The following is a 13,442-nucleotide window of genomic DNA, read 5'->3' on the forward strand; positions in this document are numbered from 1 at the left end:
TACATTCTAAAGATAGAATATGTGAATATGTTCATCAGAACAGAAAGGCACAACAAGAGAAAATTTGTGCAAGGAGAGAAGAATAATGACCACTTCATTTTTCCACACTCAGGAGCAAACAACTCACATCTACTCAAGAGTGTAAAACTTTGTGTATCTTCTTATTCAAAAACCAATCACATGAACATAAAGTTTTACCAGATTTTAATGGTTAAGAGAATCTGAAGACTTTAGTCGTTAAGCTCATAGTAAGTCTCTTGCTGGGTGTTTAAGCATTAAAGTTCTAATCTGATTAGTTAGACAAACAAGTCTCTTTCTATGTGATTGAGCAAAACTCCTTAACACGAGCTTAAGGTGGAAAGTCATGAACATATTGTTTAGGCAATGAAGTCTTGAGTTGGATGCTTGAGCATTGGAGTCTCATTCTTGCAGGTAGAGCAGGAAGTCTATGTCTGGGTGACTGAGCAGGAAGTACTTAACATGAGCCTAAGACAAGGAAGTTTTGAATGAGAAGTTTAGGTAAGGAAGTCTCATGCTTGAGGGCTTGAGAAAAATTCTATCTCCATGGGTTTGAGCAGGAAGTCTTGATCTATTGGCTTAATCAATTCTAATAAGTTTGGTTATAGTTAAAAGCTTTTGTGCTTCAAGGGGAATGAACTATTATCGGTTTGAAAGGAACCATGATATATTGTGTGTCTATTTATTTACTTCTGCATTTATATTCTGCTATGCAAACGAACTCTGAAGTCAGACTCAAGTCTGATTCATCCTCTTACTCGTATCAGAGTCTAAGCGTGAAAACATAGGTTCTGAAACAGAGTTAAAGAAGAAAGAAGTAAACTTTTCACTTCTAATATTTACTCTGGTATCAAACATTGAACGTGGTTTAGAATCTGATGTTCCAGAATCAAAAGTGAAAAGAGAATTTTTAGTCATACACAATTCAACCCCCATTCTTGTGTATTTTTCTCACCTTCATGGACCTTCCCTGGTGTTGCACGGCTAGTAGAGGCCTTCTTCCATATGGTATGCGACAAGGGCATTTTGAATTCGGACCCGTGGGAGGAATTTTACCAACCACGCAAAGTAAGGATAGAAAACCACCCTATACCACTGACTAATCAGGAGAATCTCGGATTTACGTTAGGACCAGGACAAGAAGGCTAAGGGTAGATAGACCAATGAAGGACCCTGTTCCCAGAACACCTCTAGTAGCTGGAACATTGATGGTCTTTGCAGGAGAAAGGATGACCCTAAGAGTCTTATTCATCTGTAGCATCATCTGGTGACATGTCATCTTATATGCAAACAAAAAAAAGTAAGATAGGGAAGTGGTCACGAGAAAAGAAGCAAAGAAAAGAAGAAATTTCGTATACCACTCACCAAAAATGACATGCCTCTCCTCTTTGGTAGCGGTTTCCACTATCAGGTGCATTTCTACGTATTATTTCTTTTGTTTCTTAGGTGTTGTCCAAGAAGGAGAAATACCATCAACAAAACCCAAGCCATCAAAGAAAGCAATCAATTTCCTCTTCAAATATGTTTTTTCTTGGGACAAGTCTTATGAGTTGTAAACATAAGAACTGGTGTTTGCCAATAAATGACTCTGACGCTAGAACTTGGAGAATTTACCCGAACATAAGAAATCTGACTCAAGCTTTATGTTGTATATGTTACCGTGAGCCACCTCGGTAAGGGGTGTAACCAAGTAATACTAGTCCTCGATGTTTTTCACGCTCTTGGAGTAAACCTTAAACATATTTCTATTATGCCTAAGAGAAATCATTCCTTGACCCTGCACTAAGTCGACGGAGCTTCGTTGGGCTTTAAAGCGATGAAAAAAGAGTTTTAGGGTCGCCACACTCTCCATATACTCGCACCAATACTATAATACTTTGACATAAGTCTATCTCATCAGGTGCATTTGTGAATAAGCTATTTATAGGTCTTTTAAAATACCCATCTCGAAGTTGTTGAAAGGAAGACGAAAACCTATCAAAGAAAGTAGACATTCAATGGAGAGGGATGACACACCTATCATAATTGTTGCATATCCTCTTATTTCATTAGGGGGGAAACACCCTTAATTTGAAGAAGGACATACCTCAGTAAAAGCATGCTACATACCACCTTTGCAGGAGAAGGCAGATATAATATCCAATGTGTCTTAATCTATATACACAATTGAGTTGTCTTTTATCGAGTCTCAGACTCTAGGGCGAGAATTGTCCATTTTAAAGTCCTACTAACATATAAAGGGAAAAGACTATAAATAGAAGCATACTAGTGATATAAAAATAAGTTTCTCATCCTTGTCAAAATTCATCTATGGCAAAGACTTTCGTAAGGGTCAGAAACCCTAACACCTTCCCATAGTGGATATTGCCACTTAACGTCCCACCATCGATGGTAAGTTTCTCCTTCAAAATCCCAAATTCTCTATAAACCCTAGAGAGCAAACAAATGAAGAAGGAGATAAAGATTTTGAGATATTAATTTGAAATAGATGAACTCGGAAACTTGCTCATTGAACACTTCTCTAAAAGAGACGTCACAAATGGGTTGAAGCAATAAGAAAGTAAATGATGTAACGAAGATGGGTGGAGTTGTAAATACAAGAAGAGTCCTCGAGACCCATAAGCAATGAAAATGGGATATGATAAGTCCAATGCTTTACACATATCTTACAACAAAGGTGAGCATACGATCCATAATAATAGATATTGGGAAGCACAAATCGCACCATCAACGATTAAGATATTACTTCAAATTGATCAGAACACTCGAGTACCCTAATACAAGAAGGCGTCATTATTGCCAAGCATAGGGCCACACATCGAAGTCCCTCTGCTAAACGTTGCTAATCACGATGAAGACATTTAATGCGTCTGTTTCCAATGTTACACACGTCCCATCGAAGCTCTTCCACTTCCTTATGTTGCAAACGAGACTAAAGACATCCTCGTTATATGAATATGAACAAGGGCTTGGGGGGCAATTGTTTTGGTCACTTGCAAGACACACCACGAAAGACCCAATAACAAGCATCGCACAAAAAAAACATGAAGAACATATGAGACTTCCCCTTAATCAATGAGACGAGATTCCGACCTCCGACGCACTTTCTACCATTGGATTTGATAGACTGGTCACCCGCATAAAACAAAACACACGTCATTTCAGATATTCTCTCGTTCACATGCTCAATCTATTTTTTCACTCATTCAATAATTTGAGCATTGAAGTGTCAACATTGCATGTTTACCTCCGTTCCGCCGTATTAGAAATTCACTTCACCATAGGAGCTCCTTTCGATTTAGACGTACGTCTGATTCCTTATCCATTCTCTTTGAAAAAAATACACCACCTTTGGATCACGGTTGTAGCTACCCAGCTTCTCCAAACTCCACTTTTTCTTTTGTTGGTATAAGCGCAAACTCCACTTCTTTTTGTATGATAGCGCAAACTCCACTTTACCCAAGGGCACAAATACTTTTTTTTTTTACTATAGAGGATTGGAGCACGTACTTTTAGAAATTATATAGTATTTAAGTATTTATTGGAATGGAATAAAACTTAAATTCTCTTTTAAATTTATTATTATTATTATTTTTGGAATATTTTCAATGCATTTTAGATTTTGATTAACTGTACCGACTTTTCTGGTGGATAAATAGTAATTCTCTTATCTTTTAACATATACTTTGAGTTTTTGTTGCCTTTCATTGTTTTGTTTCTAATTTGGTTGTCCTTTCTTGGAATCTCTTTGGACCAGGTTCTTGTTATGTAAACAATTGATTGATTTAAAAAAAAAGAAGCTAAATCTAATATCTTTTGTGACTTGTATTTATTTATTTTGATTTGATTTTGTGAATAGATTGAAGTTGTGGATCTTGAGCTAATAGCTATGGCTTCATCTCTGTTACTTGCTGTGGTGTTTGTGTTTGATCTCATTGCTTTTGCTCTCGCTGTTGCCGCTGAACAAAGGAGGAGTACTGTGAGTCTCATGTTGTCTCAACTTTTCCTTTCCTTTTTTCTTGTTGTAATATCAACCTTATATTCAAAAACTTATAATTTAAGTGGTTTTGTAAGAGATTAAGGGGTGAAAGAACCTGTAGGGAACTAGGTTAATGAATTGAGCTATTTGTGAATTATTTAAGCTTGACTCATTAAATGCCAATTAAACTCACCGACTGAAATAAACAAACAAATTTAGGTTTGAGATTTGACTTATTACTCTTCCAAACACAAACTTCATATTGGATTTGCAAGGTTTATAGGTAAACTAAAATCAAGTTGTTTTCGTGTAAGGTATTAGCTGCTTATAGGCGGGTGGGTGAGGTAGTTCAATTGGTAGATAATAGTAAAGTTAAATGTATGTAAATCTTGGTTCAGGGTTCAATCCATGGCGGCAAATAAGCGGAAAATATAACAGGTTTTTCTGCCACGACGTGCAACAAAGCTGGCGGTATGGCAGAATTTTGGTTCTTTGCCATGAATCTCCATCTGCAATCGACAACACTGATGTAATGATGAATTATATTCACAAGCCGCAATAATTATTCTGCCTTTAATTGGGTAGAAGGGTCCTTAGAATCGATTTCTTCATTGTACACTACACTGTTAGCTACTAGTACAATAGAATATTTTTCTGCATGGTAGACTCAATGTTCTCAAATAAAATGTACCAGTAATTATTTGTTTTTCTAATAACAGGCCAGTTTAGCCCAAAATATTGAAGGTAGAAAGTATTGTCAATATGATTCTGACATTGCCACCGGCCTAGGTGTTGGGTCCCTCTTTATCCTTGTTGCCAGTCAAGTCATCATTATGGTTGTAACTAGATGCTTGTGCTGTGGGAAACCCATGGCACCTAGTGGATCCAGATCATGGGCAATTTGTTTATTCATCACTGCCTGGTATGTTTTACTTTTTTGAGATTAATTTCTATCATTCACCAAGTAAATTTTGTTTACACATTCATCGAATCCTCTGAATAAAGGTGTGTTAAGTGTCTAACACTGACCTGACTGTGACACCGACACATGTGATTACATTCAATTTTTTTATCATTTCAAATTATTATTGGTGTCGACGTGTCATTGTAGCCTGTAGGTATTGTTTCCGGTTTCCGTGGTTCATAGATCAAATCATATTATGAAACCACTTTGCCATATTAGTTCGCAAAATATGTCCATATTTGTATCCGGTGTTTGTGTGAGTCTTGATGTGTGATATTGATGATTTTCAGGTTGACATTTCTTATTGCCGCTTCATGTCTTCTAGCTGGTTCAGTGAGGAATGCTTACCATACAAAATATAGAGATCTAATGGGAGAGAGAGCACCTTCATGTCAAACCTTAAGGAAAGGAGTATTTGGAGCTGGAGCTGCTTTCATTGTTCTTACAGGCATAGTCTCTGAGCTTTATTATGTTAGTTTTTCAAAAGCTAATAATAGTGGAATCCCTTCCTATGCTAGAGACACAGGTGTGACAATGAGCAATTTGTAAACTTAATTAATGCAATGTTGTCCCACTTTTAGGACTTGGGATTGGCTTACATGGATGTGAATTGTGAGAGTCTATTTGTAATTATGAAGCTAGTTTGAAAAAAAGCTCGTTTAGACTATGTATATGGTCTCTATATTTGGATTCCTTTGACTCTTAAATCATGTCACAATAGACGGTGTTTTATTGCATCCTAAGAATGAGATTGGAGGGTAGGGTGGTTTATATTTCATTGTTGTTTTGACTTAATGAACATCTAATCTTATACTAAGATTATAGTATAACATATTAGGTTAGGTTAATCATGCCGTTTTTGGAAGTTTTGTGTAAGTTAATCACAATTCAACATCTGTGACAAAATAAATTGAATTTTGAATCTTGTGTGGTAGTCTGTTTTGTGCAGTTTAGCTGTGATGGATTTTATGACACTCTTTAGCAACAATTTAACCGTGATGGATTTTATGACACTCTTTAGCAACAATTTAACCGTGATGGATTTTGAATCCGGTGCGGTAGTCTGTCTTGCACATTCTCAAAGACGACTCTCAAAGACGACTCTGATAGTAACATTAAAAAATCTACTAGATAGAGATGTTGTTGTGCTGTTGTTTAGTGGTCCAAACCAACTTGCAATATTGAATATTACTACTAGTTATAAATAGACCAGAAGCATGCGTATGAATCTGATCAAGATCATTGTGGCTACTTGTTAAGGTAATGTTTGAATCCTCACATCACATGCATAAAGTACAAAGCTGCAATTGTTTACCAATGATACTTTTTAATTTATTGCTCTGTGGGGAAACTTTGTGACTAAAAAGAGCTCTACTAATATAGTATATTGGTCCATGGCTGCCTCTTCACTCATCAATAATACAAGAAACGACAATCACAGAACAATCTTCAATATTTGGTGGTCCAAATATACCTTACACTATTCACTACTCTATTTCAATTGAACTAATCCTCCCTTTAAATCAATAACTCTCACGAATATTTCGGTTTGAAGATGTGTTTGGTGTCCAATATGTGCCGATGTAAGTATCGTGTCTGGTGTCTCGTGCACCGACACTCCAATAACAAAATATTCTTTTTTTCTTTGTGAAAGGCGTCGACGTGTCAGTATCGTATCAGATGTTCGTGTCTGGTACACCGATACTCCAATATCAAAAACATTCTTTCTCTCTATGGATGGTGTCGACGTATCAATATCATATTAGAATCATTTCTTTCTCTCTATGAATGGAGTCGACGTGCAAGTATTGTAACAAATGACTGTGTCCGGTATACCGACACTCCAATATCAAAAACATGGTATATCGGCACTCCAATATCAAAAACATTCTTTCTCTTTATGAATGGTGTCAGTGTGTTAATATCACATAAGATTACACCGACACTTTAATATCAGTATCGTATACCATATCAGATTTTTGTGTTTAATACACCAACACTATTTTCAAAAACATTATTTCTAAATTTCTCTTTAGAAATAATGTCGACTTGTCACTATCGTATTAGAGATAAAAATATTACTAAAGAACTATACAACTAGTATTTTTTTAAGCCTGGATCAAAGAATGATCTCAAGATGCTGATTCAGAAGCAATAAGATCTTTATGATATTATCATTCCCAACAAATAAACATATCCACAAGAATCTTCCATCACATTCTCCTGTCTGTTCAGTGCTGAAGCAGATTCCATATCTATATCAATCATCCACATAACAAAACACTCAGAAAACTTCAAAAAATATAATCCTATATTAAGAAATAAAGCTACACTACTTGCATACACTAAAAAAACCAATTTATTAGAAACTAAAGAAAAAAATAATAGAGAGATGAACAAACAAAGATGCAAAGTGAGTGGATTACAGCTATTTGGGACCCTTTTCTTGAACCTGAAGCTGAAACTAAAACATGACAGCTTCAATCCAAATACTGTTTTTTTAGTAAGAATTACATATGCAGAAAAAAACAGCACAAGATAATTAACATGTCCCATTTGGGAAATTAACAACAACACTTGCTTAATTATCTGTATGAAAAAACACAAAATTACACCCCAATTAAATTAAATAGACTAATTAATCTATGGACAGTAACAACTAACAAGACACTATCACATGTTGATGTTACTTTTTCTTCTTGTTCTTTTGGTTTCATGGTTTGATATCAGAATCATCCCAATAAGGATCCTTTAAATCAGCTGATACCAATGAATCAATGTCTTCCCAATTCCAATACTTTGAAGCTTCCATGCCACCACTTGTTGCTGGTAATGGTAATGATGTCGGTATCGCCATCGGTATCTCCCATGGCTTTGTGTTAGGAATTATAGCTTCCTGTTCCTGTTCCTGTTCCTCCATTGTTTTAAACTCTTGTCCATAGTAATAAACATTGGAAGATGAACAAGTGGTTGTGTCAAAAGAGCTTGAGGAGGTTGAAAAGGGAAAGAGCAAGCTTTGATTTTGATGAGGAGGAATAGGTAAAGTTGAACAAGTAGTACTAAACATGCCAAAATCTTTGCTTTCTACTAATAAGTCTCTGGTGTTCATCATCATCATATTCTGTTGTAGAAGCAAAGATGGTGGATGAATTATAGCTTGATATAGAGATGAGTTAGGAATAGTTTTGTGATGATCACTCACTTGAAGAGGCGTTTGAATTGAGGTGGTGGCAGTAGTGGTGGAAGAAGTAACTGGTGTGGTTGGTTTTTTGATTCTCTTATTCTTTCTGCCACCACCAACAGGAACATTGCGTAGAGTTCCACCTTTAGTCCAGTGTCTTTTACAAGCTCTACAAAAATGGCGAGGCTGAGACTTGTTGTAATTGTTATAGTAACAAAACTTGGTGTTTGTTGAGTCACATCTTGGACACTTCAAATGTTCTGCTGATTGTTGCTGCTGAGGATTTTGTTGCTGTTTTCTCATTAGATGATGAGGCTTTGGAAGTTCCAAATCTTGAGATTCTAATAAGGTTTGTTTCCAATCAAGTCCACTGCTGGAAATCACTTGTTTGGAACTCAAACCCATATCTTAAATTTTCAGGTCTTCAAAAAATAGATAAACAATAAGATGAAAGATCAAACCATGAAAAGAAGGTGAAAAAAACAGCAAAAGTTTAGTGTTTTTATGATCTATATGATTCTGATGTGTATTTATGATGTTATGAACAAGAAGATGAGAGAAAAAAAAGAGTTGAGGTAGTGTGTGGTGAAGGGTTTTGATACTGTTAATGTATATGTAGCAGACGGCGCAATCCTATGAAATTTAATGAAGACTATAAGAACCTAGGAGTACTCTTACTTCTAGCACAAGTATTATATTATTATTATTATAGAATTATTAATACTAAAAAAGGGAGAAGAGAGAGAATGAATACTTAAGACTTAAGGTGATGGTGAGTGGTTAACACGTGGGAGGTTTTAGACCAGTGATAGTGGTGTATGTGTTTTGGTTGTAAAATGGACGTAGATGTTGCATGATGCTATTTTGTGGTATGCTATTGTAATTTGATTAGAGGGGGACTTGGCTAGGCCACCAATAAAAATGAAAAATGAAAACAACTTTGCTCTCGTCTGATTAAGCAACGTGGTTGGATCTAACTTAACTCTATAAAATCGATTAGTAGAGTGAAGACTGTTTTCATTTATAAATACATATTCAGGTTATATATAATCCGATATGAGACTCATAACAATCATCTCAATAAAAATAATAATCTCTCTGAAAAAATTGATAAGTAAGAGTCTATGTGATGCATGCATCATGCATGTGTTAAGTTTCAACTCTATGGATATGTGATTTTTGGCTAGAGTTTATATGTGGGTTGTGGTCCTCATATAGATATAGCACAGAAGGTGAATAATTGAAGTTGTAGTAATTATTTTGATGAGTGAAGGGCAAGTACCAGATGAAAGCTTAATGTTCATAAGATTCATTGCCATTCAGAGTTGAACAATTTGAACCTTTAAACTTCTGATTTACTACTTATAAGAGGGTATGCATCACTATAAATTAAATATAATTAAAAAATAAAATAAAATAAAATAGAAAGTGAAGCAAAGATAGATATCAGGGTGTAAACATTTGAATTGTTGGTGGTGTGAGACTTGAAAGTTTGAACACAAATTCAGATTCAGGTAGAATGGAAAAATAGAAGCCGGTGGTTGGGCAAAGAATAGCCCAAGTGTTACATTCACGTATTTCTGTTTTCACAATATTTCACTACCTTGATAATAACGTTGTCAAATTATACAAAGGTAATGATAAATTTGTGTTATCGGTTAAATGTAGGCGAATGTTTTTCTTTTAAGAACAAATTCAGATTTAAAAGAAAGGTTTTTTATAGGTTTTTATTTTTATTTTTAATGAAAGATGATTATATTTAGAACATGGCGGGACCTAAATACAAACTTCAATTTTACCTAGTATTCAAATTCAACTTGTGATATTGTGAAAGTCTAATTTTGATAATATTTTAAAAATGTTTTTAGTATCTATTATCAATCTATTATAATATATTAAATTTAAAACATAAAATAATTTATTGATCACTCATCACTTTATATATCACGTCAATTCTTCACAAATAATTTATTCTTTCATCATTAAATTTTATTCTCTCATCATCATTCAATTAAATTTATAATAATAATATATTTTATATATATTATTCACAATCCTCTCACAAATTTTCTAATATTATTAAATTTTATTATCTCTCATCAATTTTTAATTATTTATTGTAGTATAATAAATTAATAACTTGCTGCTCTCCGTCATCATTCCCTCGACTATTATAGAGCTATCAGAGTTTTTATATCAATTTATTTTTAATCATTGCATCTTCATTAATTAAATTCATTTTATCAATCAAATTAGAGATTTGAGAAAAAAAAACAAGTTATGATTTAAATTTTGAAACATATATTAAAAAATTAAATTATCCAAACTTATAATTAATCACAGATTTAAGAGGTAATAGTTATATTATTAATTTAATATTTTCTTTATATAATATAAATTAAGTAACTTCTTTAAATATTTATAATATTATTTTTAAATAATATTTTATATTAGACTAATAACCACAAATAAATATAATTAGTTGATTTTCATGTATTTCTCGATCTTTATATTTTGTATAAGTATAAAATAACTATTGTGGAAGTAAGAAGAACATTTTTTTAATAAATGTATAAAATATTAGTTTGTATTAATCTACAATAATTATATACTTAACACTTTAATATTAAACTTAATAAGGTTTTTGATAATTAATTATTCACTAACTATAAAAATATATAATTAATATACTCATTCTATTGAAATATACTTATATTCTAAAATTGTAGAAATGAAAGAACAAAATGGAATTTATTAAGTATGTTTATACTTAAAATATTAATTAAAATTTTATATTATGTATTTATAATATTATAAAAAAATATATTAAAATAACAGCTGCACATCGTGCAAGTTTAATCTAGTTAGATAATATTCTTGGTAAATAACATGTTCGCATGAGTGTGAGCTACACTGATATTCCATAAAATAATAATTTTAAATTTACAAATTTCTCAATCCATCTTTTAAAACTGGTATCTTATTAATTATTTATAATAAACCGATGCTTCTATTTAAAATAATCACATCGGTTGAAAGTTCTAGACTTAACATTACTTCTTCTTATCATTGGCATTTTTGATTAGTATTGTTTCTACATTGAATTTCTCGATGAAGGGTTGTATCAACTTGTCTTTCCTTTGTTGGATAGATTCAGAATTTTCATTTCCTTCTCGACATCGTGAAGTGCATGGAAGACATCTTCTTCTAATTCCAATACTTTCAACAAATTTGACCCCATAAAGTACCTTTTATTTTTTTTATATAAGACAAAGAAACAACTACTTTATGAGAGAGGGGTTGAGAAGGAAGAAACATGAAAAATAGGAAACAAAGAAATCAAATAAGAAAATAAAAAGATGGGACAAAGCCAAGAAATATTCACGGATAAATCGAGAGGTCACATGATCACTGCTTTCCGATATAAAGATTACTCATCATTGTACGCATCGAGAGATTAAAGAAGAAGAACTTGAAATACCAAAACCACTATGAGAACGTCCGAGAGTGGAAAAATCTTGATTTTATCATTTCCACAAGTGTAACGTCCGTAACACATAAGAATACGTACAACTCGAGGGTGTTGTCAAAGTACTAATCAGGAAGAGAAAGTTGTCCTGATTTTCCCCAAGACAAAATCATATCTAAGGAAAGGAGACAATAAAAAGAAAGTCTGCATATGAGAAGGCGCGGAATAGTCCAAATGACTAAAAAATAGAGACATTTTGACCATGTATAAGAAAACAAATTACCAGTTAGATACACCATCGCATGAAGGACATTTGGTGGATAGGAAAGGCTAATCCTCTTAATGAACATTAGAAATGAGCCACAATAATTACGGTAGAAACTCCCTATCAACATCAAGACAGAACCAAAGGGTGTAGACGAGACAAATATCAAGAGTGACCAAACTAAATGATATCCTGCGTGTATATGTGTATATGAATGACAATTGTACCATCCCTAATAGGTACCCACAAAAACTTAGTGATAACTCATCACTTTGCATGCCACGTGAATGAAATTCTGATGCGACGTCCTTCAAAAATAACAATTCATTCTCTCACCATTCAATTAAATTCATAATAATAATAATAATAATAATAATAATAATAATAATAATAATAATAATAATATGTTTCATGTATACAATTCACATTCCTCTTTCAAATTTTTTAATATTTTAATTATTAAATTTCATTAACTCTCATCAATTTTTTGGTTTATCAAATGATCATTCATTATATTATAACTAAATCAATAGTCTTGCTACTCCCCATCATCATTGAAAATTTTACGGTCACAACCATTATAGAGCTATCAATGTTTTCATATCCAATTTTATTTTAATCAGTGTATCTTTACTAAGTAAATTTATCTTATACATCAAATTAGAGATTTGAAAAAAACAAAAACAAATTATGATTTGAATTTTGAAACATGTATTAAAAAAAAAATTTCTCCAAACTTATAATTAATCACGCATTTAAGAGATAATACTTATATTATTAATTTAATATTTTCTTTATCTAATATAAGTCAAATAACTTTTTCAAATATTTATAATATTATTTTTAAATAGTATTTTATATTAGACTAATAATCACAAATAAATATAATTAGTTGATTTTCATGTATTTCCTCAATCTTTATGTTTAAGTACAAAATATCTATTGTGGAAATAAGAAGAACTTTTTTTTAAATAAATGTACAAAATATTAGTTTGTTGATTAATCTACAACAATTATATGCATAACACTTCAATATTAAACTTCACAAGGTTTTTAAATAATTAACTATTCACTAACTATAAAATATTTAATTAATATACTTATTCTATTGAAATATACTCATATTCTAAATTGTAGAAATGAAATAACAAAATGGAGTTTATTAAGTATGTTTATACTTAAAATTAATTAAAAATTTATATTATATATTTATAATACTATAAAAAATATTTAAAAAACAAACACACATCACACGGGTTTCAATCTAGTTAGATAATATTCTTAGTGAATAACATGTCCGGACGAAGTGTGAGCTACACTGATATTCAATGAAGCAATAATTTTAAATTTATAAATTTCTCAATCCATCTTTTAAAACTAATATCCTATAATTATTTATAATAAAAAGATTCTTCTATTTAAAATAATCACATTAGTTGAAAGTTCTAGACTTAACATTACTTCTTCTTATCATTGACATTTTTGATTAGTATCGATTCTATGTTGAATTTCTCGATGAAGGATTGTATCAACTTGTCTTTTCTCTGTTGGATAGATTTCAGAATT

The 13,442-nt window shown here is 32.2% G+C and overlaps 2 protein-coding genes across 4 annotated transcripts; one reads left to right on the top strand and one right to left on the bottom strand.

Annotated features, from left to right (window-relative positions):
• The first annotated feature begins 3,207 nt into the window (after positions 1-3,207).
• On the top strand, positions 3,208-5,628 carry LOC127107881 (uncharacterized). 3 transcript variants are annotated; one of them, XM_051045224.1, is made up of 4 exons: positions 3,208-3,424; positions 3,878-3,997; positions 4,717-4,919; positions 5,252-5,628. In XM_051045224.1, the coding sequence occupies exons 2-4, from the start codon at positions 3,908-3,910 to the stop codon at positions 5,508-5,510; spliced, it is 552 nt and encodes a 183-aa protein (XP_050901181.1). In that variant the 5' UTR covers positions 3,208-3,424; positions 3,878-3,907; the 3' UTR covers positions 5,511-5,628. The 3 variants fall into 3 exon arrangements, with proteins under 3 accessions (XP_050901181.1, XP_050901183.1, XP_050901182.1); XM_051045226.1 differs by lacking the exon at positions 3,208-3,424 and adding an exon at positions 3,532-3,676; XM_051045225.1 differs by lacking the exon at positions 3,208-3,424 and adding an exon at positions 3,602-3,775.
• A 1,738-nt stretch (positions 5,629-7,366) lies between these two features.
• On the bottom strand, positions 7,367-8,849 carry LOC127106185 (dof zinc finger protein DOF1.4). Its single transcript, XM_051043474.1, has 2 exons — positions 8,164-8,849; positions 7,367-8,082 (listed from the first exon to the last, which is right to left on the bottom strand). Exons 1-2 carry the CDS (start codon positions 8,545-8,547, stop codon positions 7,675-7,677), a joined length of 792 nt encoding a protein of 263 aa, XP_050899431.1. The 5' UTR covers positions 8,548-8,849; the 3' UTR covers positions 7,367-7,674.
• Positions 8,850-13,442: the final 4,593 nt, after the last annotated feature.

Source organism: Lathyrus oleraceus, chromosome 7 (genome assembly GCF_024323335.1).
Source record: "Lathyrus oleraceus cultivar Zhongwan6 chromosome 7, CAAS_Psat_ZW6_1.0, whole genome shotgun sequence".
In the NCBI taxonomy this organism is placed as follows: Eukaryota; Viridiplantae; Streptophyta; class Magnoliopsida; order Fabales; family Fabaceae; genus Lathyrus; species Lathyrus oleraceus.

Coding starts and splice junctions, on each gene's coding strand:
- LOC127107881 (XM_051045224.1), top strand. CDS start 3,908: ATGGCTTCATCTCTGTTACTTGCTGTGGTGTTTGTGTTTGATCTCATT. Junction 3,998..4,716: donor CTGAACAAAGGAGGAGTACT/GTGAGTCTCATG, acceptor TTCTAATAACAG/GCCAGTTTAGCCCAAAATAT. Junction 4,920..5,251: donor TGTTTATTCATCACTGCCTG/GTATGTTTTACT, acceptor GATGATTTTCAG/GTTGACATTTCTTATTGCCG.
- LOC127106185 (XM_051043474.1), bottom strand. CDS start 8,547: ATGGGTTTGAGTTCCAAACAAGTGATTTCCAGCAGTGGACTTGATTGG. Junction 8,083..8,163: donor CAATTCAAACGCCTCTTCAA/GTGAGTGATCAT, acceptor CTTCTACAACAG/AATATGATGATGATGAACAC.